Source organism: Pristiophorus japonicus, chromosome X (genome assembly GCF_044704955.1).
Source record: "Pristiophorus japonicus isolate sPriJap1 chromosome X, sPriJap1.hap1, whole genome shotgun sequence".
Lineage (NCBI taxonomy): Eukaryota > Metazoa > Chordata > Chondrichthyes > Pristiophoridae > Pristiophorus > Pristiophorus japonicus.
Genome location: NC_092010.1, coordinates 9,369,188 through 9,397,157, shown reverse-complemented (window position 1 = coordinate 9,397,157; position 27,970 = coordinate 9,369,188). Strand labels below are relative to the sequence as shown.

The 27,970-nt window shown below is 51.3% G+C and overlaps 1 protein-coding gene across 1 annotated transcript; it reads left to right on the top strand.

The window, feature by feature from the left end:
* LOC139241025 (amphiphysin-like) lies at nt 1-27,946 on the top strand. Its single transcript, XM_070869740.1, has 6 exons — nt 1-108; nt 1,105-1,187; nt 2,381-3,659; nt 6,272-6,445; nt 16,580-16,675; nt 27,608-27,946. Exons 1-6 carry the CDS (start codon nt 67-69, stop codon nt 27,719-27,721), a joined length of 1,788 nt encoding a protein of 595 aa, XP_070725841.1. The 5' UTR covers nt 1-66; the 3' UTR covers nt 27,722-27,946.
* The last annotated feature ends 24 nt before the right edge of the window (nt 27,947-27,970 follow it).

Here is a 27,970-nt window from a genome sequence, read left to right as displayed (position 1 = left end):
GTGAAAGTTAAACCTCACTCCTCTCTTTGCAGCCGTATCGGATGCTACGTGACGATATTTCAGAACATGTCCAACCTCCGGGATATCTTCTACCAGGAGATGAGCAAGGTACGTACAGCTGAGTCTAACACTCAGGAACAGGGCGGCATTAAACTTTCAACAGAGCCACAACTCTCTATCCCCTCACAGACATCAAACCACAAAGGGACTTTCAAAGTGGCTCAACATGCAGTACTCAAACGAGGCATTACTCTCTAACCTGACCTGGGAATGTTTGATGGGACAGTGTAGATGGAGCTTTACTCTGTATCTAACCCCGTGCTGTATCTGCCCTGGGAGTGTTTGATGGGACAGTGTAGAGGGAGTTTTACTCTGTATCTAACCCCCTGTACCTGCCCTGGGAGTGTTTGATGGGACAGTGTAGAGGAAGTTTTACTCTGTATCGAACCCCATAGTTTACCTGCCCTGGGAGTGTTTGATAGGACAGTGTAGAGGGAGCTTTACTCTGTATCTAACCACATGCTGTCCCAGCCCTGGGAGTGTTTGATGGGACAGTGTAGAGGGAGCTTTACTGTGTATCTAACCCGTGCTGTACCTGCCCTGGGAGTGTTTGATGGGACAGTGTAGAGGGAGCTTTACTGTGTATCTAACCCGTGCTGTACCTGCCCTGGGAGTGTTTGATGGGACAGTGTAGAGGGAGCTTTACTGTGTCTCTAACCCATGCTGTACCTGCCCTGGGAGTGTTTGATGGGACAGTGTAGAGGGAGCTTTACTCTGTATTTAACTCATGCTGTACCTGCCCTGGGAGTGTTTGATGGGACAGTGTGGAGGGAGCTTTACTCTGTATCTAACCCGTGCTGTACCTGCCCTGGGAGTGTGTGATGGGACAGTGTAGAGGGAGCTTTACTCTGTAGCTAACCCCGTGCTGTACCTGCCCTAGAAGATTGATGGTGAGATTGAACACAAATTGCCGATGATAATGACACTGCAGCGTCTGACACACTTATTGCCGTGCTGATCCTGATTTCCTTTGTTGCTCTCACTGAATGTAATATTTCCCCATATTCACAAGCCCCCTCAATGCAATGTTTTGTGTGTCTGCAGCTGAACCAGGGTCTGTACTCTGTGATGACAACGCTGGAGAAGCAGCACAGCACCAAGGTGTTTATTGTGAAGGGTGTTGCGAGGTAAGTCATTATAGTTCCAGCACGGCACAAGATCATTACTGAGCAAGAGTTCATAGTTTGTACCATTGGATGGTGTGCCTGCGTACACTGCCGAAGGATCCCCGAGCCAATCATCCTGAACAGGTACAACATCAGACCACAATCCTGACATCGCCATCTGACCGTTCTTCCTTATCTCAATGCTGGCAAAATATTAGGCCAAAAATATTCACTAAATTGTGCAACCTCCAAAATCCTCCCCCTCAATGTGCAACCTCCAAAATCCTCCCCCTCAATGTGCAACCTGTAATACCCTCCCCCTCAATGTGCAACCTCCAATACCCTCCCCCTCAATGTGCAACCTGTAATACCCTCCCCCTCAATGTGCAACCTCCAATACCCTCCCCCTCAATGTGCAACCTGTAATACCCTCCCCCTCAATGTGCAACCTCCAAAATCCTCCCCCTCAATGTGCAACCTCCAAAATCCTCCCCCTCAATGTGCAACCTATAATACCCTCCCCCTCAATGTGCAACCTCCAATACCCTCCCCCTCAATGTGCAACCTGTAATACCCTCCCCCTCAATGTGCAACCTGTAATACCCTCCCCCTCAATGTGCAACCTCCAAAACCCTTCCCCTCAATGTGCTACCTGGATTGCACTCCCCCATGTAATACCCCCTTCACATTAACTGTTTCAGAGATAAATTAATAAGTAAAACTTTTGAGCAAAAGAACATGCTCTCAATTGAAAAAGATTGATCATAGGTTCCCCTTGACTTGTGATACCTCACATCAACTGTTAATGTCATGGGTCAACGATGGCAACACTCAATACTGCCGTTCCGTTAATTCTGCAACTGTTCGTTTTCTGTCCTTTTGTTCCCCCTCGCCTGAAGGTGCCAACCGTTGCTGGGTGAACCTCGATGGGCATCAACTGCCCTCTGGTGCTTTGCCCATGTGGCTGGTTTCAGGTGTGAGCCCAGACAGGGGCATTGTCCCGGCCAAGGCCCCCCATTCAGTCACACAGCCAGGGTAGCTGAGGACAATTGTAGATCAGCGCGCTCAACCTGGGGCGTGGTGGTCTTGGGTCTGTGTGGCTCAGTACCACACCAGGCCGGGCTTTCCGTTACCGAGCCATTTAATTATTGACACTGTTATACAATCTCACAAATGAACAATATGAAAGACCTCCTGTGCTTTATCGATTGCAGCAACAGGCGATCATGGATTATCTCATCACCAGTCAATCCTGCAAGTAGACTTTCAATCTCTTCGGACAGCAGCCTTGACCAATTGGTGGGTGCCACCATACCGAAGGATGAGGTCTTACCCGTTACAATATCCTCCTCCACTGATGGTGCACTGTCACCAGCTCCAGCATCGAGTGAAGCAGCCCTTGAAATGCCTGAATCACACAAAGAGACTCACCCTGCTGCCATGCCACCACCCAATGAAGCCCCAAGACCTTCTGCTCGTTTATCATTGAGTAAGATTGAGCCCCTAGCTCCGCCTTCTTCTGAAACACAATCTCCTTCAGAAGAACCACTGAATGATGTTCCAACTGCTTCACCTCAAGATACTTCATCCTCAACATGTCTCATACTTGCTGAGAAGCCAAATGCTTCAGAAAGTTCAAGGCCAGAGTCCTCTGGCAAAATGTTAGATACCCTGCCACCCAAGGCAGCTAGAAGTCAACACTCTCCTTCAGAATCAAAATCACTGGAGTTGTCCAGTAATGATCTGCTCCACACATCTACCGATGAAAATCGCTCAGAAATATTATCGCCCAACACCTCACCCTCTCTCCAAACCTCATCCACAGATACTGTTGATGCTGGTGAAGAAGCCATCTCAACCGTTGAAAACTTAACTCTTTCATCTTCATCATCAAGTCAAAATTCGTCGACAGATGCAGCTGCAAATCCTTCTCTTGCATCGTGCCTGATGTTAAGCTCTGCTACTCCCAAAGTCTCACAACCGGAGCCTGAAGTTTCGACTCAAGCCTTAGCTGCCACTGAAGATCAACAACCTAGCGAGATGGCCGTGGAAGCCAGCCCTGTAATGCTTGAAGCCTCAGAGCCTGAATCCAAAGTCCAGGTTGCTACTGAAGATTCAACTTCCTCAGAAGATCAACTATCTGGGGAGGTCGCTCCTCAGGCGAGTCCTGTATCTCCTGGAACCTCAGAGCCTGAACCCAAAGTCCAGGTTACTACTGAAGCCTCACCTTTGTCTGAGGATTATACAACCAATGAGGTGACTGTCCCAGCAAGTCCTGCAGCCCCTGAAGTGCCACGGCCCGAAGCACAAGTTTGTATCGAAGGACAAACATCTTCTGACGCTGAAAGCGAAGTGCCTGTCCCTTCAGCGTCCCCTTTGTCCGAGGGCACTGTGACCTCTGCAGGGACTGACTCCTCAGTTACTGCACAGACTTGTGAACCTGCCATAATCTCTGCTCCAACATCTGACCCTTCACCACAGCCACCACCTCAGGTAATGTGTGTAGAAAGACAGCCACAGGTATTGTGCAGAAATACATTTAATTAACTGCTTACACCCTCATCTAGGGCCCAAGTTTCAGGCCGTGCCTAGAACGGCGCAGCCCGGACCTGGACGCCCGTTTTTTGCGCCACAAAGTGCGCCTAAAAAAAACTCACCTATTCTCCGGCTCCCTGCAGGTCCTCTGGAGCTGGGCGCGGATCAGCACAAGCTGTGGGGGGCGGAGCCAGGTCCCTGCGCTGAAAACAGTGCCGGGACCTCTGCACATGCGCGCTACAGTGGGCGCGCATGTGCAGTAGCTCCAGGCACCCAAAACTGTGGGAGGGGCCTGAAGCACACAGCCCCTAGCCCTGGCCGAATGGCCTCACTGGGGCTGCGTGGATAAGGCTCCTCCCACCCGACCGGACCCGACCCGACTTGACTCCCGCTCCCCGGCGACGCGACCTCCGCGACTCTCCCCCCCACCGGCGACGCAACCTCCGCGACTCTCCCCCCTCCACCCCCGACCTCCGCGACTCTTTCCCCTCCCCCTCCGCGACTCTCCCCTCCCCCCCCCCCCCCCCCGGACCCGAGACCCGACGCCACCTACCTGTAAATCCAGCCCGAAATCTTGGGCCCTGCCGTTCAGCCTCCTTCTCTCCCTCCCTCCCCTCTCCTTCCTCCCTCCCCTCTCTTTCCCTCCCTCCCCTTCCCTCTCCTCTCCTTCCCTCCTTCCCTCCCTCCTCTCTCCCTCCCTCCTCCCTCCTTCCTTCCCTCCCTCCCTCTCTCTCCTTCCCTCCCTCCCTCCTCCCCCTCCCCCTCCCTCCTCCCCCTCCCCTCTCCACTCCTCCTCCTCCTCCCACCCCCCTCTACCTCCCTCCTCCTTCCTCCCCCTCTCCCACCCCACCCCACCCCCCTTCTCCCCCTCCCCCACCCCCTCCCCTCGCTGTCAGAGACACACAGACAGACAGAGAGATAGAGACACACTGGGGGGGCCGTCCCAGCACGCTGTTGGAGGACTCCCGGTGCTGCAATCGGTAAGTAGAAAATGTTTTATTTATTGATTTAAATTTTTTTTTTTATTAATTTTTTTTGATTGATTTATTGGTTGATTTATTGATGTATTTATCATTTATTATTGATGATGGCTCTTTATTTGTAAAACTGAAGTGTTTAATGTTTGTAAACTTCCCTTTAAACCCCCCCTCCCCCATTCCCTAGGCCTGATTTGTAACCTACGCCTGATTTTCTAAGTGTAGACAAGGTTTTTCTGAGCGTACAAAAATCTTCACTTACTCCATTCTAAGTTAGTTTGGAGTAAGTTTTCACTGCCTAAACTTTCAAAACGGGCATAAGTGGCCGGACACGCCCCCTTTTGAAAAGAAAATCTGTTCCAAACTGAAACTGTTCTAACTGACTAGAACTGGAGCAAACTAAATGCCGAGAATTGCAATTTCTAAGATACTCCATTCTAAACCAGTTGCTCTAAAAAAACAGGAGCAACTCAGGCCGAAACTTGGTCCCCTAGTAACTCCAAACTTATAATACAGAGTGAGACAGGGTCAGAGGGTACTCCAGTCCCAATCTTGTGTTAGCTGATATTAGTAACAGGTGAAACAAGTGCTTCAGTTTCCTATGACAGCAGATGTCAATGTGTGGAACAGCCCACCCCTAAAAGGACCCTGTTGGTAATAACTAGGAATGTCTCCGTTTTATGATGAAAATACATGGGATCTCGAGCAGATCAAATCGCAACACACAGCTCATATTTGAAACAACTCTGAATCTACCACATTCCAGCATAAAACGTGTGTGACCTCTTTGAGGACATTACAAATAAAGTAGATAATGAAATTCTCTCTGATGCAGTTTAGTTGGACTTTCAGAAAGCTGTTGAAAAAGTTCCACATGAAAGATTTCTTTCACTAAACGAATGAAATGAAAAGCCACATAGACTCAGGATGGAACCCGGGGCTGCACAACAAGCTTCTGAATAATACCTGTGAGAGGTGTACTGGAAAGATGTTTCATGGTGTCCCACAAGGCTTGGTGCTGGGACCCCATGTTGTTTCCAGTCTACATAAAGAAGCAGAATACTGAGATGAGATGAGAGATAAAACTGCACGCACTGGACATCTGAAATCCAAACAGAAAATATGACAAATGCACAACAGGTCAGTCAGCAGCTGGAAAAACAGCGATGGGTCCGTGTTTCAGGGGGAGCATTACTGACGGAGAGTTTATCTGGACATGATGGAGCAGCAGGTCGAGAAGGGTCAAAGCCTCATGGGCAGAAGAGTAGGTGGCAAATGAGTGTGTGGTGAATGGCCGTAGATTGTGGGAGGGCGGGAAGACCGGGGGAGGCGAGGGGGCCTCACGGGTTTCAGGCTCCGGGAACGAACGAGTTAGGGGAGGAGATGAGGATGTAGGGAGGAGAAGGGGGGTGTATGTAGGACAAGGGATTTGGACCTTCGGAGGGGAAATGACAAGAAAGGGTACATACATCAACAGCGAGACACTGCGCTTAGATGTATCTCACCCAGGAGGATCCAGCAGCAGGTTACAAATGACAAGGGGCAATTTATTTCCACTGACACGCTGTTAATGTTGTCACATTTACCCCACAGGATCTGGGTCGTCCCGCCACTGATAAACGCGAGGTGCAAGACAGCCGAGACGTAGCTGATGAAAGCAAAGATACAACCCTGTCTTCCGCAGACAGTGAAGGCCTAGCGCTGGCTGAAAGCTTAGATATCGAGAGGCCACCTGGTGAAGAGCTGCCGCCGGGATTCATGTACAAGGTACCAGACCAGCCGTTGGTGTTCACACCATGGCATCCTCTCCCGCTGAAATGCATTTGCTTCATGGGTTTTTTGCTTAAGAATTCATAGCAACACATTGCTGTTAAGAACTAGTTGGTTTATTAGCAAAGGTTTAACAATCACACTACACATTACCAGTTCATCCACCAGGCTCACAACCACCTGCCCCATCGTGGGTCTCTCGAACCCAACTGGCTGGGGTTTTATTGAGTCTTGTGAACATCACGTGACTGGCTAAGCCACGCCCAACTCAACAGCTCAACAAACCTGTAACCACTTTAAGATGACGTTTGGGACCTGGAACTTCAGGACCCTCATGGACAACCCCAACAGCAACAGGCCGTAATGCCGTTGTGATATCTTCACCGAGCACAGCACACACAGCTCCTAACACGGCAGGCAGCTCTCTCGGAAGCCTCCGGAATCTGCCTGGTTCTGTTTATTATAAACTATGCAGTTGCAGTACACAATATGTCCACATCCACAGTGTGGAGCTACAAACATTGCAAGCTTACAGACATTACAGCCGTACTGCCATCGTTGCCCGGGAACTTAGGTGCTTTGACATCGATATCACCGCCCTGAGCGAGACCCGGCGGGCAGGGGAAGGCCAGCTCAAGGAACAAGGAGGAGGCTATACCTTCTTCTGGAAAGGCAAACCAGGGGGTAGGCTTTGCCATAAAAAACGAGCTCGTGGGCCGTCTCAGAGACTCCCCCTGCGGGATAACGCCTCATGACCCTTCGGCTCACCCCAGCCCAGTGCACTACAGTTATCAGCGCATACGCCCCAACACTGGAAGCTACAGACGAGACCAAAGAGGAATTATACTCCAGCCTCGAATAATCCCTGACCTGAGTCCCAACGAGCAACAAGTTGATCCTGCTTGACGACTTCAGTGCCAGAGTTGGAAAGGACACCAACCTCTGGGGAGGCGCGATCAGCAGAGAGGGGGGTAGGGAAAGCCAAATCCAGCGGTACCCTGCTCCTGACAAAATGCCTAGAACACAGCCTCGTCATCACCGACACCCTGTTCCGTCAGAAGGACAAAGATAAAGCTTCATGGCAACACCCTCGCTCCAAACACTGGGATCTGCTCGACTACATCATCGTCCGAGCGAGGGACCGTAAGGATGTGCGCATCACCCACGCCACGACAGGAGCTGATGACTGGTGGATAGACCACCACCTAATTCGCTCTGTCATCACCATCAACATTGCCCCAAAACAGCGATGACAACAGAAACGATCCCGCAGGAAAATCAACGCTGGAGCACTCCAAGATCCTGCTCAGGCTGTTCAGCCAGCGCCTCGCTACCAACCTGACGACTCCCAGTGACCCAGAGACGCAGAGTGCCCACAGTGCCTGGTCTGCCCTCAAGGCCTCCATAATTAGCACCTGTGAAGAGACGTTCGGTCACTCGACCAGGAAACACCAAGACTGGTTCGACGAGAACGACCAGGAAATCCAGGAGCTAATAAGCCGCAAGCGCAAGGCATTTCTGAACTTAAAGCAGCAACACAATTCAAGAGCAAGAAAGCAGCTCTACAGACGTCGGAAGACCGAGGTCCAATAGAAACCCGTGACCTAAAGAACAGATGGTGGGTGGAGAAAGCGCAGGAGATCCAGCAACTGTCCGACAACCACGACGTGAGAGGATTCTTCACCGCAGTCAAGACCACCTATGGCCCAAGCACCCAAGGCCCCACCCCACTGCTGCCCAAGAACGGAGAGGTGCTCATCAAGGACAGAGAGACAGTCCGGGCCCGTTGGAAGGAGCGCTTCGAAGATCTACTTAACCGAGATTCCATCCCGCAGAATGCTACCCGCCACCATCTCAGCAAAACCCCAGCCCGGCATGAGTTAGAAAAGACCATCCGACAACTGAAGAACAACAAGTCATCAGGAGCAGATGGAATCCCGCCGAAGCACTAAAACATGGCGGAGAAGCACAACTGGTGTGGATCTACAACCCCATCGCTCTTATCTGGAAGGAGGAGATCATGCCGGGAGATCTCAGAAAAGTGTGAATCATGACCATCTTCAAGAAAGGTGACAACTTTGATTGCGGTAATTACAAAGGAGTTTCCCTGCTGTCGACCACCAGGAAAGTCATCGCAAGAATCCTCCTCAATCGCCATCTCCCAGCGGCTGAAGAGCTCCTCCCAGAGTCACAATGCAGATTCTGTCCACTGAGGGGCACAATGGACATGATGTTCACCGCGCGGCAAATACAACAGAAATGCAGGGAACAGCACCAACCTTTGTACATGGCCTTCTTGGACCTCGCAAAGGCCTTTGACACTGTTAACCGAGAGGGATTATGGCGTGTCCTTCTCAAATTCGGATGCCCTCAAAAGTTTGTCACCATCCTCCGCCTGCTCCACGGTGACATGCAAGTCATGATCCTGACCAACGGATCCACCACAGACCCAATCCACGTCTGGACCGGGGTCAAGCAGGGCTGTGTCATCGCCCCAACGCTCTTCTCGATCTTCCTTGCTGCAATGCTTCATCTCGCCCTCAGCAAGCTCCCCGCTGGAGTGGAACTAAATTACAGAACAAACAGGAAACTGTTCAACCTCCATCACCTCCAGGCCAGATCCAAGGTCATCCCATCCTCCGTCATTGAATTACAGTACACAGACGATGCCTGTGTCTGCGCACACTCTGAGGCCGAACTCCAAGCCATTGTACGAGAGCATGGGCCGTACACTAAACATCTGTAAGTCAAAGGTCCTCCACCAGCCTGTCCCCACCACACAGCACTGCTCCCCAGTTATCAAAGTCCACGACGAAGCCCTTGACAACGTGAACCATTTTCTATACCTCGGGAGCCTACTGTCAACAAGGGCAGACGTTGGTGGCGAAGTCCAACACCGTCTCCAGTGCACCAAAGCAGCCTTCGGTCGCCTGAGGAAGAGAGTGTTTGAAGACCAGGACCTCAAACCCAGCACCAAGCTCATGGTCTACAGGGCAGTCGTGATACGCGCCCTCCTATATGGTTCAGAGACATGGACTATGTACAGCAGGCACCTCAAAGCACTGGAGAAGTACCACCAACGCTGCTTCTGCAAGATCCTGCAAATTCATTGGCAGGACAGGCACACCAACATTAGTGTTCTTGACCAGACCAACATCCCCAGCATTGAAGCACTGAACACACTCGACCAGCTCCGTTGGGCAGGGCCACATTGTCCGCGTACCTGACACAAGACTCCCAAAGCAAGCGCTCTACTCTGAGCTCCGACACGGCAAACGAGCCCCAGGTGGGCAGAGGAAACGTTACAAGGACACCCTCAAAGCCTCCCTGATAAAGTGCAACATCCCCACTGACACCTGGGAATTCCTGGTCCAAGACCGCCCAAAATGGAGGAAAAACATCTGGGAAGGCGCCGAGCACCTCGAGTCTCTTCACTGGGAGCACGCGGAAGCCAAGCTTAAACAGCAGAAGGAGCGCACGACAACCCAAGCACCCCACCCACCCATCCCTTCAACCACTGTCTGCCCCACCTGTGACAGAGACTGTAATTCCCGCATTGGACTCTTCAGTCACCTGAGAACTCACTTTAATGTGGAAGCAAGTCATCCTCAGCTCTGAGGGACTGTCTAAGAAGATTGAGTCTGGTGAACATCACGTGACTGGCTAAGCCACTCACAATTGGACTGCTCGACAAACCTGTGAGCATGCTCCCGGGTACATACATTACAGTGGTCTCCATTCCCTTACCCCTCACCGCTTTTATTTGTCCTTGTGATTGGGCGACACTGGCAGGGCCAGTATTCATTGCCCATGCCTAGTTGATAGTCAACCATGTAGTGTGAGACTAGACGTGTGGGCTGGACTGGGTAAGGACAGGTTCCCCTCCCTGAAGGATGTTAGTGAACCAGTTGGGTTTACCGGGTGCCAACCCACAAATGACCAGATTTATTGAATTCAATTTCATAACTTACCCGGGTGGGATGTGAACTCACGACCTCTGGCTCGTTGATCCAGTACCAGGGCCACTTGGCTACTGTAGCTGTTAATGTGTGGTTGGGGGGAGTCAGAGGCAGTGAAGCAGCACAAACTGCTTACCACTTTGCCAGCTTTAACCCCTCGTGTGGCAAACGGATGTCAGATTCTCCACTAATCGTGTCTTGGGGCGCGGACAATATCAAACCCCACAGCTTCAGCAAACAAGTGAAAGTGTCCCAGCCAGAGACTCTGACCAGAATGGAGTGCTGGTCAGGAAGCACACCCAGGGGCTCCATGCCAACTTTCTGCATCTTGACAACTGTCTGCTACTTTCTTCAGCTGGTCCTGCCCACCGTAGGCACTGCCCTCATGCGCCAGTCTCCTGTCTGCTGAGCTGGCACAGGCTGGCTCATGAACCGGAACTTTGTGCAGCCATCGGTTTTTAGTTGCCATTTTAGAAACTCCCGTTTCCACCAGTTGAAAACAAAGATGCTGCTCCTGAGGGGTTTCTGCAAATTTCCAAGATGTGACTCAGACACCAATGTCAGTTTTTAAACTGCATTTCCTCCAGTCCCGTGCCTCACAGTCTCGGGCCGTTAACTGTTGAGGCTCTTAAACGTTCCACAGAATTTTCACCCACAGCAACGTACATCAGAATTCAAGCAATGATCCCAGGCCCTTGCTCCACCCCTGGCCCCTCCCCAGTCTCCTGCTCAGCCCCTCCCCATACCCAGGCCCCAGCCCCTCTCCAGTCTCCTGCTCAGCCCCTCCCCTCCACAGGCCCCTCCCCACACCAAACTCCTCACCCCCGACCCCTCCCCAGGCCCCTCCTCACCCCCGGCCCCTCCCCAGTCTCCTGCTCAGCCCCTCACCTCCCCAGGCCCCTCCCCACACCAAGCCCCTCCTCACCCCCGGCCCCTCCCCAGTCTCCTGCTCAGCCCCTCCCCATACCCAGGCCCCAGACCCTCCCTAGTCTCCTGCTCAGCCCCTCCCCATACCCAGGCCCCAGCCCCTCCCCAGTCTCCCACTAAGCCCCTCCTCACCCCTGGCCCCTCCCCAGTCTCCTGCTCAGCCCCTCCCCATACCCAGGCCCCAGCCCCTCCCCAGTCTCCTGCTTAGCGCCTCCCCTCCCCAGGCCCCTCCCCACACCAAGCCCCTCCTCACCCCCGACCCCTCCCCAGGCCCCTCCTCACCCCCGGCCCCTCCCCAGTCACCTGCTCAGCTACTCACCTCCCCAGGACCCTCCCCACCCCAGGCCCCTCCTCACCCCCAGCCCCTCCCCAGTCTCCTGCTCAGCCCCTCCCCAGGCCCCTCCCCACACCAAGCTCCTCCTCACCCCCGACCCCTCCCCAGGCCCCTCCCCACACCAAGCCCCTCCTCACCCCCGACCCCTCCCCAGGCCCCTCCTCACCCCCGGTCCCTCCCCAGTCTCCTGCTCAGCCCCTCCCCTCCCCAGGCCCCTCCCCACACCAAGCTCCTCCTCAGCCCCTCCCCTCCCCAGGCCCCTCCCCACACCAAGCTCCTCCTCACCCCCGACCCCTCCCCAGGCCCCTCCTCAACCCCGGCCCCTCCCCAGTCTCCTGCTCAGCCCCTCCCCTCCCCAGGCCCCTCCCCACACCAAGCTCCTCCTCACCCCCGACCCCTCCCCAGCCCCCTCCTCACCCCCGACCCCTCCCCAGTCTCCTGCTCAGCCCCTTCCATCCCCAGGCCCCTCCCCACATCAAGCCCCTCCTCACCCCCGGCCCCTCCCCAGTCTCCTGCTCAGCCCCTCCCCTCCCCAGGCACCTCCTCATCCCCGGCCCCTCCCCAGTCTCGTGTTCAGCTACTCCCCTCCCCAGGACCCTCCCCACCCCAGGATCTACCTCACCCCCAGCCCCACCCAAGGCCCCTCCTCACCCCCGGTCCCTCCTCACCCCCGGCCCCTCCCCTCCCCAGGCCCCTCCTCATCCCCGACCCCTCCCCAGGCCCCTCCTCATCCCCGGTCCCTCCCCAGTCCCGTGTTCAGCTACTCAGTTCCCCAGGACCCTCCCCACCCCAGGCCCCTCCTCACCCCCAGGCCCCTCCCCACCCCACCCCAGGCCCCTCCTCATCCCCAGCCCCTCCCCTCCCCAGGCCCCTCCTCATCCCCGGTCCCTCCCCAGTCCCGTGTTCAGCTACTCAGTTCCCCAGGACCCTCCCCACCCCAGGCCCCTCCTCACCCCCGGCCCCTCCCCACCCCACCCCAGGCCCCTCCTCATCCCCAGCCCCTCCCCTCCCCAGGCCCCTCCTCATCCCCGGTCCCTCCCCAGTCCCGTGTTCAGCTACTCACTTCCCCAGGACCCTCCCCACCCCAGGCCCCTCCTCACCCCCAGCCCCCCCAAGGCCCCTCCCCACCCCAGGCCCCTCCTCATCCCCAGCCCCTCCCCTCCCCAGGCCCCTCCCCTCCAGGCCCCTCCCCACCCCAGGCCCCTCTCCTGCCATTCACCATTCTGCCTCCTCTATCTTGCCTCCTGTCTGATTTTGAAGCCAATAAAAGATGACCACCATCCCTTACAGCAGCTGAAGGTAAACGGAGACAAAGCTGCTGCTGATTTCAGTGAGCCAGTTGTCAGGGAGCAGGATTGACCAGTTCTGACCCAAGACTCTCGTTTCCCTCTCTGCTGATAACTGCAGTGAGCTGGGGTAGAAACAGGACTGCTTATTGAATTGGAGGAGCCCCAAACACTGGTACAGACGCCCGCATGCTGGGTAATGAACACGGCATGTGAACTATTCCATTGCCGGAGAGCGTTGGGCCTGATTATAATAAAAACAGAAAATGCTGGAAATCTCAGCGGGTCAGGCAACATCTGTGGAGAGGAAGCAGAGTTAACGTTTCAGGTAATGACCCTTCGTCAGAACTGGAGAGTGTTCGAAAAGAACAGATTCTTAACCAGCACTGAAAGGGGGAGGGGAGATAAGAACAAAAGGGAAGGTCTGTGATAGGGTGGAAGGCAGGAGAGATTAGAGAGACAAAGGGATGATGGGCCGAATTGAAATGGTAATGATACAGGTTAGAAAAAGGTTAGTCTCGATAGAGTGTGAATGGCGGGGTAATGACCAACTGCCTTTGGAGACAAGGAGAAAAAAAGAAAGAAACAGGCTCTGCGGGGAGGGAGGTGGAATGGGAGCCAAAGATGGCCAGAGGTCACGCTCTGAAATTGTTGAACTCGATGTTGAGTCCAGAGGATGTAAAGTGCCGAAACGAAAGATGAGCTTCTGTTCCTCGAGCTTGCGTTGAGCTTCATTGGAGGCCAAGGACGGAGAGGTCAGAGTGGGAATGGAGTGAAGAATTAAAGTGACAGGCAACCGGAAGGATCCACAGCTCAAGTACTGGCAGGCAGCTTCAGCCTAATGTTTGTTGCACCTCATTTAAATAAAGTCCCGACCCTTAATGAGCCTTGTGCCCAGTTTTTGCTCAGGCCCTGAGTGTCTGCAGTGTTTCCCTCCTGATTGTGTATGGCTCATCGGGCACAGACTAGGCCTCAGGCTTCTGTTGCCCAACTATATGGCGAGCTGGTGCCCAACACAGATCACTGGCCAAGAGTGGAATGTACAGCAGTCATTTTTTTGTCAGCTAGACTTTAGCTCACTGTGTCAATTCGCAGCTCATTATCCGGTCAGGGGAGACCAACAGTTTAAAAATTCAACAGCTCTGGGTCTCGCATCTTAAAGGAGAAAGAAATATAAGGGTCATCAGGCATTTCTGGGGATTATTGTATAGAGTGCTGCCACCTTGTGGACAGGAATAGTAACAGTGAATGTCGCTGGCTGACCAATAAGCTCTTATGGGTTGTGCGCTGGGGTTTCGGCAGAGTGTCTGTGCAGAATATTCCAGGGCCCCGCATCATGCAGTGAGTTCTCGATTTCAGCCGTGACATCAGGGACAGACACAGAGTGGAGGCTGAACCCGAGCATGCAGTGAGATGGGAAAAATAGCAGGGCACGTCCCCGCTAATTTAATGGGGATGGGGGCTTTCACGACTGTTATGAATTATGGAATAGCCCCACCTTCGCCGCCTCCAGGCCAGGTCCAAGACCACCCCAACCTCTGTCGTCGAGCTACAGTACGTGGACGACGCCTGTGTCTGCGCACATACACATGCTGAACTCCAGGACATAGTCGACGTATTTACCGAGGCGTACGAAAGCATGGGCCTTACGCTAAACATCCGTAAGACAAAGGTCCTCCACCAGCCTGTCCTCACTGCACAGCACTGCCCCCCAGTCATCAAGATCCACGGCGCGGCCCTGGACAACGTGGACCATTTCCCATATCTCGGGAGTCTCTTATCAACAAGAGCAGACATTGACGACGAGATCCAACACCGCCTCCAGTGCGCCAGTGCAGCCTTCGGCCGCCTGAGGAAAAGAGTGTTTGAAGACCAGGCCCTCCAAACTGCCACCAAGCTTATGATCTACACGGCCATAGTAATACCCGCCCTCCTGTATGGCTCAGAGACATGGACCATGTACAGTAAACACCACAAGTTGCTGGAGTAATACCATCAACAATGTCTCCGCAAGATCCTACGAATCCCCTTGGAGGACAGACGCACCAACATTAGTGTCCTCACTCAGCCAATATCCCCAGCATCGAAGCACTGACCACACTCGACCAGCTCCGCTGGGCAGGCCACATTGTTCACATGCCAGACACGAGACTCCCAAAGCAAGTGTTCTACTCGGAACTCCTTCACGGCAAACGAGCCAAAGGTGGGCAGAGGAAACGCTACAAGGACACCCTCAAAGCCTCCCTGATAAAGTGCAACATCCCCCCTGACACCTGGGAGTCCCTGGCCAAAGACCGCCCTAAGTGGAGGAAGTGCATCCGGGAGGGCGCTGAGCACCTCGCGTCTCCTTGCCGAGAGCATGCAGAAATCAAACGCAGGCAGCGGAAGGAGCGTGCGGCAAACCAGTCCCACCCTCCCTTACCCTCAACCACTGTCTGTCCCACCTGTGACAGAGACTGTAATTCCCGTATTGGACTGTTCAGCCACCAAAGAACTCACTTCAGGAGTGGAAGCAAGTCTTCCTCGATTCCGAGGGACTGCCTATGATTATGATGATGATGATGACAGGGTTCTCTTGCTCCAGTGAGAGAAAACACTCTCAAATCTCACAGGCATGGACACCGTGAAGACGTACTGAAGACAGAGAGTGACATGCAAGAGAGAGTCAGGAGAAGGCGGGTAAGAGAGAGAATAAATAAAGGGCACTTGGCCTTTACTTTGATTCAGATCTTATCACAACACTGCACTTGTGCTGGCTGTAAAACACAGCTTCCATAGATCAGTCCTCTGAACCGTAACTTAACTGTAAGCATGTAGTGAGTGGGATATAACACACCTCTGGGCTAACAATCTAGGTTGGTTTATAACAATTTTGTACAGATTGCCCATCATATATTTCTGATTTCTTTGATATGTAGGAAACACACCACACTGCCAATCCATTTAGCTCTGGATAAATCTACTCATTGGAATTTATCATTTAACCTAAAATTATACAGAAGCAAAAAAAGGAATCAACAGGTGAAATGGCAATATAACATATAAACTCTGACATTTTAAACCATTCCATGAGACCAAAATAACACGTTCTGAGTTTATTACAGTGTCCACAGCCCTTACCGTGTGCCGTGGCAAGCTGTAACATTGGAGCTGTGAGTTTCATCTCATCGCAAAGACTTGGGCGTGTCGTTCAAACAATTCAATGAGACAATCGGTCAAGGGCTTGTTGCACAGTGCAAACAAACTAACCCTGTTCTGAAAAGCTAAAATATTTATTTCATTTGCAGTTGGACAGACCATAGTTTCAATGCCAGCTGTTCTCTGCGGCCCATGTGGTTATTAACCTCGTTTATAGTTTTGGTGCAAAGGTGGCTGCTGAGTTTTATGACGAACGGCATTCATCCGAAGGAGACAGCTCCAGTCGCCCTGAGCTGCGATTGGCCATCACTTAGCAACTGGTGGTAACTCTAGGTTGAGGGGTGTGGGTCAGGGGAGCGTGGAACACTCATAAAATCCCAAAAAGGTACAGTTTTACTTCCACATTATGATTGAGACTGTGCCTTTAAATTCCACTCAGGAGCATGCTGACGAACGATATTTGTTCTGCTCTGTGTCCTTTCTGCAGGTGAAAGCAACACACAGCTTGTGTGAGGAAACACACTTGCATTTTACGGAGGGTGACATTATATTAGTTCTGTCTTTCAATGATGCTGAAATACAGGTGAGATTGAAATGTTACATCACTAGCGGGCTGAGCTTTCGCAGTGCACCCACCAGTACTGTACCCCAGTGTTATACAGTGACAGACCTGTACCCACCAGTACTGTACCCCAGTGTTATACAGTGACAGACATGTACCCACCAGTACTGTACCCCAGTGTTATACAGTGACAGACCTGTACCCAGCAGTACTGTACCCCAGTGTTATACAGTGACAGACCTGTACCCACCAGTACTGTACCCCAGTGTTATACAGTGACAGACCTGTACCCACCAGTACTGTACCCCAGTGTTATACAGTGACAGACCTGCACCCACCAGTACTGTACCCCAGTGTTATACAGTGACAGACCTGTACCCACTAGTACTGTACCCCAGTGTTATACAGTGACAGACCTGTACCCACCAGTACTATACCACAGTGTTATAGAGTGACAGACCTGTACCCACCAGTACTGTACCCCAGTGTTATACAGTGACAGACCTGTACCCACCAGTACTGTACCCCAGTGTTATACTGTGACAGACCTGTACCCACCCGTACTGTACCCCAGTGTAATACAGTTACAGACCTGCACCCACCAGTACTGTACCCCAGTGTTATACAGTGACTGACTTGTACCCACCAGTGCTGTACCCCAGTGTTATACAGTTACAGACCTGTACCCACCAGTACTGTACCCCAGTGTTATACCGTGACAGACCTGTACCCACCAGTGCTGTACCCCAGTGTTATACAGTGACAGACCTGCACCCACCAGTACTGTACCCCAGTGTTATACAGTGACAGACCTGTACCCACCAGTACTGTTCCCCAGTGTTATACAGTGACAGACCTGCACCCACCAGTACTGTACCCCAGTGGTATACAGTGACAGACCTGTACCCACCAGTACTGTACCCCAGCGTTATACAGTGACAGACCTGTACCCACCAGTACTGTATCCCAGTGTTATACAGTGACAGACCTGTACCCACCAGTACTATACCCCAGTGTTATACAGTGACAGACCTGTACCCACCAGTACTGTATTCCAGTGTTATACTGTGACAGACCTGTACCCACCAGTACTGTACCCCAGTGTTATACAGTGACAGACCTGTACCCACCAGTACTATACCCCAGTGTTATACAGTGACAGACTTGTACCCACCAGTGCTGTACCCCAGTGTTATACAGTTACAGACCTGTACCCACCAGTACTGTACCCCAGTGTTATACAGTGACAGACCTGTACCCACCAGTACTGTACCCCAGTGTTATACAGTTACAGACCTGTACCCACCAGTACTGTACCCCAGTGTTATACAGTGACAGACCTGTACCCACCAGTGCTGTACCCCAGTGTTATACAGTGACAGACCTGCACCCACCAGTACTGTACCCCAGTGTTATACAGTGACAGACCTGCACCCACCAGTACTGTACCCCAGTGTTATACAGTGACAGACCTGTACCCACCAGTATTGTTCCCCAGTGTTATACAGTGACAGACCTGCACCCACCAGTACTGTACCCCAGTGTTATACAGTGACAGACCTGCACCCACCAGTACTGTACCCCAGTGTTATACAGTGACAGACCTGTACCCACCAGTACTGTTCCCCAGTGTTATACAGTGACAGACATGTACCCACCAGTACTGTTCCCCAGTGTTATACAGTGACAGACCTGTACCCACCAGTACTGTTCCCCAGTGTTATACAGTGACAGACCTGTACCCACCAGTACTGTACCCCAGTGTCATACAGTGACAGATGTGTACCCACCAGCACTGTACACCAGTGTTATGCAGTGACAGACCTGTACCCACCAGTACTGTACCCCAGTGTTATTCAGTGACAGATCTGTACCCACCAGTACTGTACCCCAGTGTCATACAGTGACAGACCTGTACCCATCAGGACTGTACCCCAATGGTATACAGTGACAGACCTGTACCCACCAGTACTGTACCCCAGTGTTATACAGTGACAGACCTGTACCCACCAGTACTGTACCCCAGTGTTATGCAGTGACAGACCTGTACCCACCAGTACTGTCCCCCAGTGTTATACAGTGACAGACCTGTACCAACCAGTACTGTACCCCAGTGTTACACAGTGACAGTCCTGTACCCACCAGTACTGTACCCCAGTGTTATACAGTGACAGACCTGTACCCACCAGTACTGTTCCCCAGTGTTATACAGTGACAGACCTGCACCCACCAGTACTGTACCCCAGTGGTATACAGTGACAGACCTGTACCCACCAGTACTGTACCCCAGCGTTATACAGTGACAGACCTGTACCCACCAGTACTGTATCCCAGTGTTATACAGTGACAGACCTGTACCCACTAGCACTGTACCCCAGTGTTATACAGTGACAGACCTGTACCCACCAGTACTGTACCACAGTGTTGTACAGTGACCGACCTGTACCCACCAGTACTGTACCCCAGTGTTATACAGTGACAGACCTGCACCCACCAGTACTGTACCCCAGTGTTATACAGTGACAGACCTGTACCCACCAGTACTGTACCCCAGTGTTATACAGTGACAGACCTGTACCCACCAGTACTATACCCCAGTGTTATACAGTGACAGACCTGTACCCACCAGTACTGTACCCCAGTGTTATACAGTGACAGACCTGTACCCACCAGTACTGTACCCCAGTGTTATACTGTGACAGACCTGTACCCACCCGTACTGTACCACAGTGTAATACAGTTACAGACCTGTACCCACCAGTACTGTACCCCAGTGTTATACAGTGACTGACTTGTACCCACCAGTGCTGTACCCCAGTGTTATACAGTTACAGACCTGTACCCACCAGTACTGTACCCCAGTGTTATACCGTGACAGACCTGTACCCACCAGTGCTGTACCCCAGTGTTATACAGTGACAGACCTGCACCCACCGGTACTGTACCCCAGTGTTATACAGTGACAGACCTGTACCCACCAGTACTGTTCCCCAGTGTTATACAGTTACAGACCTGCACCCACCAGTACTGTACCCCAGTGGTATACAGTGACAGACCTGTACCCACCAGTACTGTACCCCAGCGTTATACAGTGACAGACCTGTACCCACCAGTACTGTATCCCAGTGTTATACAGTGACAGACCTGTACCCACCAGTACTATACCCCAGTGTTATACAGTGACAGACCTGTACCCACCAGTACTGTATTCCAGTGTTATACTGTGACAGACCTGTACCCACCAGTACTGTACCCCAGTGTTATACAGTGACAGACCTGTACCCACCAGTACTATACCCCAGTGTTATACAGTGACAGACCTGTACCCACCAGTACTGTACCCCAGTGTTATACAGTGACAGACCTGTACCCACCAGTACTGTACCCCAGTGTTATACTGTGACAGACCTGTACCCACCCGTACTGTACCCCAGTGTAATACAGTTACAGACCTGTACCCACCAGTACTGTACCCCAGTGTTATAGAGTGACTGACTTGTACCCACCAGTGCTGTACCCCAGTGTTATACAGTTACAGACCTGTACCCACCAGTACTGTACCCCAGTGTTATACAGTGACAGACCTGTACCCACCAGTACTGTACCCCAGTGTTATACAGTTACAGACCTGTACCCACCAGTACTGTACCCCAGTGTTATACAGTGACAGACCTGCACCCACCAGTACTGTACCCCAGTGTTATACAGTGACAGACCTGCACCCACCAGTACTGTACCCCAGTGTTATACAGTGACAGACCTGTACCCACCAGTACTGTTCCCTAGTGTTATACAGTGACAGACCTGCACCCACCAGTACTGTACCCCAGTGTTATACAGTGACAGACCTGTACCCACCAGTACTGTACCCCAGTGTTATACAGTGACAGACCTGTACCCACCAGTACTGTACCCCAGTGTTATGCAGTGACAGACCTGTACCCACCAGTACTGTCCCCCAGTGTTATACAGTGACAGACCTGTACCAACCAGTACTGTACCCCAGTGTTACACAGTGACAGTCCTGTACCCACCAGTACTGAACCCCAGTGTTGCACAGTGACAGACCTTTACCCACCAGTACTGTACCCCAGTGTTATACAGTGACAGATCTGTACCCACTAGCACTGTACCCCAGTGTTATACAGTGACAGACCTGTACCCACCAGTACTGTACCGCATTGTTACATTCTGACAGACCTGTACCCACCAGTACTGTACCCAAGTGTTATACAGTGACAGGTCTGTACCCACCAGTACTGTAGCATAGTGTTATACAGTGACAGAACTGTACCCCAGAGTTATACAGTGACAGACTTGTACCCACCAGTACTGCACCCCAGTGTTATACAGTGACAGACCTGTACCCACCAGTACTGTACCCCAGTGTCATACAGTGACAGACCTGTACCCACCAGTACTGTACGCCACTGTTATACAGTGACAGACTTGTATCCACCAGTAATGTACCCCAGTGTGATACAGTGACAGACCTGTCCCCACCAGTACTGTACCCCAGTGTTATACAGTGACAGTCCTGTACCCACCAGTACTGTACCCCAGTGTTGCACAGTGACAGACCTGTACCCACCAGTACTGTACCCCAGTGTTATACAGTGACAGACCTGTACCCACCAGAACTGTACCCCAGTGTTATACAGTGTCAGACATGTGCCCACCAATACTGTACCCCGGTGTTGTACAGTGACAGACCTGTACCCACCAGTACTGTACCACAGTGTTATACAGTGACAGACCTGTACCCACCAGTACTGTACCCCAGTGTTGTACAGTGACCGACCTGTACCCACCGGTACTATAGGCCAGTGTTATACAGTGACAGACCTGTACCCCTCTGTACTGTACCCCAGTGTCATACAGTGACAGGCCTGTACCCACCAGTACTGTACCCCAGTGTTATACAGTGACAGACCTGTATCGACCAGTACTGTACCAGTGTTATACAGTGACAGATCTGTACCCACTAGCACTGTACCCCAGTGTTATACAGTGACATACCAGTACCAACCAGTACTGTACGCCAGTGTTATACAGTGACATACCTGTACCCACCAGTACTGTACGCCAGTGTTATACAGTGACAGACCTGTACCCACCAGTACTGTACCCCAGTGTTATACAGTGACAGACCTGTACCCACCAGTACTGTATCCGTGTTATACAGTGACAGACCTGTACCCACCAGTACTGTACCCCACTGTTATACAGTGTCAGACGTGTACCCACCAATACTGTACCCCAGTGTTTTCAGTGACAGACCTGTACCCCCCAGTACTGTACCCCAGTGTTATACAGTGACAGACCTGTTTCCCTCAGTACTGTACCCCAGTGTCATACAGTGACAGGCCTGTACCCACCAGTACTGTACCCCAGTGTTATACAGTGACAGACCTGTCCCCACCAGTACTGTACCCCACTGTTATACAGTGACAGACCTGTCCCCACCAGTACTGTACGCCAGTGTTAGACAGTGACAGACCTGTAGCCACCAGTACTGTACCCCAGTGTTATACAGTGACAGACCTGTACCCACCAGTACTGCACCACAGTGTTATACAGTGACAGACCTGTACCCACCAGTACTGTACCCCAGTGTTATACAGTGACAGACCTGTACTCACCAGGACTGTACTCCATGTTATACAATGACAGACGTGTACCCACCAGTACTGTACCCCAGTGTTATACAGTGACAGACCTGTACCCACCAGTACTGTACCCCAGTGTTATACAGTGACAGACCTGTACCCACCAGTACTGTATCCCAGTGTTATACAGTGACAGACCTGTACCCACCAGTACTGAACCCCAGTGTGCTTCAGTGACAGACCTGTACCCACCAGTACTGTACCCCAGTGTTATGCAGTGACAGACCTGTACCCACCAGTACTGTACCCCAGTGTTATACAGTGACAGACCTGTACCAACCAGTACTGTACCCCAGTGTTACACAGTGACAGTCCTGTACCCACCAGTACTGTACCCAAGTGTTATGCAGTGACAGACCTGTACCCACCAGTACTGTACTCCTGTGTTATACAGTGACAGCCCTGTACCCACCCGTACTGTACCCCAGTGTCATACAGTGACAGGCCTGTACCCACCAGTACTGTACCCCAGTGTTATACAGTGACAGACCTGTACCCACCAGTACTGTACCCCAGTGTTATACAGTGACAGACCTGTACCAACCAGTACTGTACCCAAGTGTTACACAGTGACAGTCCTGTACCCACCAGTACTGAACCCCAGTGTTGCACAGTGACAGACCTTTACCCACCAGTACTGTACCCCAGTGTTATACAGTGACAGATCTGTACCCACTAGCACTGTACCCCAGTGTTATACAGTGACAGACCTGTACCCACCAGTACTGTACCGCAGTGTTACATTCTGACAGACCTGTACCCACCAGTACTGTACCCAAGTGTTATACAGTGACAATCCTGTACCCACCAGTACTGTACCCCATGTTATACAGTGACAGACCTGTACCCCAGAGTTATACAGTGACAGACTTGTACCCACCAGTACTGCACCCCAGTGTTATACAGTGACAGACCTGTACCCACCAGTACTGTACCCCAGTGTCATACAGTGACAGACCTGTACACACCAGTACTGTACGCCACTGTTATACAGTGACAGACTTGTATCCACCAGTAATGTACCCCAGTGTGATACAGTGACAGACCTGTCCCCACCAGTACTGTACCCCAGTGTTATACAGTGACAGTCCTGTACCCACCAGTACTGTACCCCAGTGTTGCACAGTGACAGACCTGTACCCACCAGTACTGTACCCCAGTGTTATACAGTGACAGATCTGTACCCACCAGAACTGTACCCCAGTGTTATACAGTGACAGACCTGTACCCACCAGTACTGTACCCCAGTGTTGTACAGTGACCGACCTGTTCCCACCGGTACTATAGGCCAGTGTTATACAGTGACAGATCTGTACCCACCAGAACTGTACCCCAGTGTTACACAGTGACAGACCTGTACCCACCAGTACTGTACCCCAGTGTTATACAGTGACAGACCTGTACCCACCAGTACTGTACCCCAGTGTTGCACAGTGACAGACCTGTACCCCTCTGTACTGTACCCCAGTGTCATACAGTGACAGGCCTGTACCCACCAGTACTGTACCCCAGTGTTATACAGTGACAGACCTGTATCGACTAGTACTGTACCAGTGTTATACAGTGACAGATCTGTACCCACTAGCACTGTACCCCAGTGTTATACAGTGACATACCTGTACCCACCAGTACTGTACGCCAGTGTTATACAGTGACATACCTGTACCCACCAGTACTGTACGCCAGTGTTATACAGTGACAGACCTGTACCCACCAGTACTGTACCCCAGTGTTATACAATGACAGACCTGTACCCACCAGTACTGTACCCAAGTGTTATACAGTGACCCTCCTGTACCCATCAGTACTGTACCCCAGTGTTATACAGTGACAGATCTGTAACCAGCAGTACTGTACCGCAGTGTTATACAGTGACAGACCTGTACCCACCAGTACTGTACTCCATGTTATACAATGACAGACGTGTACCCACCAATACTGTACCCCAGTGTTCTACAGTGACAGACCTGTACCCACCAGTACTGTACCCCAGTGTTATACAGTGACAGACCTGTACCCACCAGTACTGTATCCGTGTTATACAGTGACAGACCTATACCCACCAGTACTGTACCCCAGTGTTATACAGTGTCAGTCCTGTACCCACCAGTACTGTACCCCACTGTTATACAGTGTCAGACGTGTACCCACCAATACTGTACCCCAGTGTTTTCAGTGACAGACCTGTACCCCCCAGTACTGTACCCCAGTGTTGTACAGTGACATACCTGTACCCACCAGTACTATAGGCCAGTGTTTTCCAGTGACAGACCTGTTTCCCTCAGTACTGTACCCCAGTGTCATACAGTGACATGCCTGTACCCACCAGTACTGTACCCCAGTGTTATACAGTGACAGACCTGTCCCCACCAGTACTGTACGCCAGTGTTAGACAGTGACAGACCTGTAGCCACCAGTACTGTACCCCAGTGTTATACAGTGACAGACCTGTACCCACCAGTACTGCACCACAGTGTTACATTCTGACAGACCTGTACCCACCAGTACTGTACCCCAGTGTTACACAGTGACAGACCTGTACCCACCAGGACTGTACTCCATGTTATACAATGACAGACGTGTACCCACCAGTACTGTACCCCAGTGTTATACAGTGACAGACCTGTACCTCAGTGTTATACAGTGACAGACGTGTACCCACCAGTACTGTACCCCAGTGTTATACAGTGACAGACCTGTACCCACCAGTACTGTAACCCAGTGTTATGCAGTGACAAACGAGTACCCACCAGTACTGTACACCAGTGTTATACAGTGACAGACCTGTACCCACCAGTACTGTACCCCAGTGTTATTCAGTGACAGATCTGTACCCACCAGTACTGTACCCCACTGTTATACAGTGACAGACCTGTACCCACCAGTACTGTACCCCAGTGTTATGCAGTGACAGACCTGTACCCACCAGTCCTGTACCCCAGTGTTATACAATGACAGACCTGTACCCACCAGGACTGTACCCCAGTGTTATACAGTGACAGTCCTGTACCCACCAGTACTGTACCCCAGTGTTATACCATGACAGACCTGTACCCACCAGTACTGTACCCCAGTGTTATACAATGACAGACCTGTACCCACCAGTACTGTTACCAGTGTTATACAGTGACAGACCTGTACCCACTGCCATATTACGTTAGCCAGTGTTAGACAGTTAAAAAGTCATCTCTCCAAACACCATCCCAGTTTATAATCATAGTATGGTGACAGCGTGGAAGAAGGCCATTCGGCCCGTCGAGCCCGTGCCGGCTCTCAGCCAGTCCCTCCCCCCCGCCCTTACCCCGTAGCCCTGCACATTTTTTTCCTTCACACACGTATCCAACTCCCTTTTGAAATATAAGATTGTGTCTGTCTCCACCACCCCTTGAGGCAGTGCATCCCAGATCTTAACCACTTGCTGCCTAAAAGAAGTGTTTTGTTACATCGCCTTTGGTTCTTCTGCCAATCACCATGAATCTGTGTCCTCTGGTTCTCAACTCTTGCGCCAATGGAAACAGTCTCTCTCTATCTACTCTGTACACCTGCATCAATGTGTGCACATATACCCCTCGGTCTCTCTATTCATGCACCCCCTTTAGAATTGTACCCGTTATTTTATGGTACGAATTGCGCATGGACCCAGCGAGGCTTCGCAAAAGCCGGATTTCGGGGCGTGACACACATGCACCGAAAACCGGTTTTTCCAATATGTTAATATTTCTCCGTACAGTTTCTCCGCCTCCCCGGGAGAAGGACATTGGCGCGGGAGAGATTGGCCTATTTGCCCAACTCATGCCCAGCGAATGTCCTTCAAACTCTTACACCTGGTAAAAGCAGGTGCATAGCTTACTGTTACCAGCGTAAGAGTTTTGAAACAGATAAAAATTAAATGTACACACTCATTTTTATATTAAAAACTATGTCCACTAAGGTGAGTTTATTTTTAACACTATTAAAACATAGTAAAAAAATTCCCCCCAAAGTTACATTTTTTCGAAAACATTTCATTTCAATTAATTTTAAACTTGTGAGGTGTTTTATTTATTTATTTATTGTGCTGTGTTTGGGTGTTTTCGGGGGTTTTCTCATTGATAGTATTGGGAACTTGCACAAACAGAGCTCCCATTTTTATCAATGAGAAGACTGCCTCGTGACTGGTGGTCTAGTCCCATGTGACTCCAGCTTGTACATACGTACCTGAAAGGCATCTCCCCGTGCGCTGCGCAGTGAATCTCGGCCTCCGCCCGGGATCATATGTTCCCCCGGGACCACCAGGTACTTGCGTAGATTTTTACGGAGACGTTCGTCCAAAGGAAGCCTCCAACCACAATTTTCCCCCCTATATTGCCTCTCCTCATTCTTTCTGCCAAAATGTATCACTTCACACTTTCCTGCGTTAGATTTAATCTGCCATGTGTCCACCTATTCCACCAGCCTGTCTGTGTCATCTTGAAGTCTATCACTATCCTTCTCACTGTTCACTATACTTCCAAGTTTATTGTCATCTGCAAATATTGAAATTGTGCCCTGTACATCCAAGCCCAAGTCATTAATATATATCCAGAAAAGCAGTGGTCCCAGTACCGACCCCTGGGGAACACCACTGTATACCTTCCTCCAGTCTGAAAAACAACCGTTCACCCCTACTCTCTGTTCCCTGTCACTGAGACAATTCCATATCCAGCCTGCCACTGTCCCTTTTATTCCATGGCCTTCAACTTTGTTGGCAAGCCTATTATGTGGCAATTTGTCAAACGCCTTTTGGAAATCCATGTACACCTCGCCAACCACATTGCCCTCATCAACCATCGCTATTACCTCATCAAAAAACTCAATCAAGTTCGTTAAACATGATTTGCCTTTCACAAATCCATACTCGCTTTACTTAATTAATCCACACTTGTCCAAGTAACTGTTAATTTTGTTCCAGACTATAGTTTCTAAAATCTTCCCACAACCGAGGTTAAACTGAGTGGCCTGTAGTTGCTGGATTTATCCTTCCACCCTTTTTTGAACAAGGATGTAACATTTGCAATTCTCTAGTCCACTGGCACCACCCCTGTTTCTAAGGAGGATTGGAAGATTGTGGCCAGTACCTCCGCAATTTCCACCCTCACCTCCCTCAGCATCCTAGGTCATTTCGAAGGTTGATGTACAGGTTTCTCACAGTTTGTGTGGATACTGGATCCACATGTCACACACCCACTGTCAACCATCAGTGAAATCCCAGTGATGGTGGTACGATGTTGACTTGTCGGAGTGCTGATTTTCATTTGTGTTCCAGCCCAAAGGCTTGCTGATGGGGGTGAAAGAGACTGATTGGAATCAGCTCCAGGATGTGGAATGTCTGCGAGGAACTTTCCCAGAAGACCTTACCGAGCGCGTGGATCGACACTGATCCTGTCATTGACCTCAGTGGGGCCTATTCCCTTGAGAAAGGCACCAAGCTCCTGCATTGAACTGTGCCAAAAGCCAGCTTCAGTGACCAGCATCAGTGAGAACAGCAAGACAATTATCGTTCCACTGTGCAATGAAAAGGTTGGGGAGGCTAAAGATTGCTTCATATCCTCTGTTTGCATGCTTCTGCAGTGCGTTTCATTTTTTACATGCTCCACAATAAAAAGCTACACTGAAAAAAATAGAATGT

What these genes read in the sequence shown, in the direction of transcription:
- LOC139241025 (XM_070869740.1), top strand. Translation starts at nt 67, where the DNA reads ATGTCCAACCTCCGGGATATCTTCTACCAGGAGATGAGCAAG. An exon ending in TCTACCAGGAGATGAGCAAG is followed by an intron (nt 109 to 1,104) that starts GTACGTACAGCT and finishes GTGTGTCTGCAG; the next exon opens with CTGAACCAGGGTCTGTACTC. An exon ending in CGCCGGGATTCATGTACAAG is followed by an intron (nt 6,446 to 16,579) that starts GTACCAGACCAG and finishes TCCTTTCTGCAG; the next exon opens with GTGAAAGCAACACACAGCTT.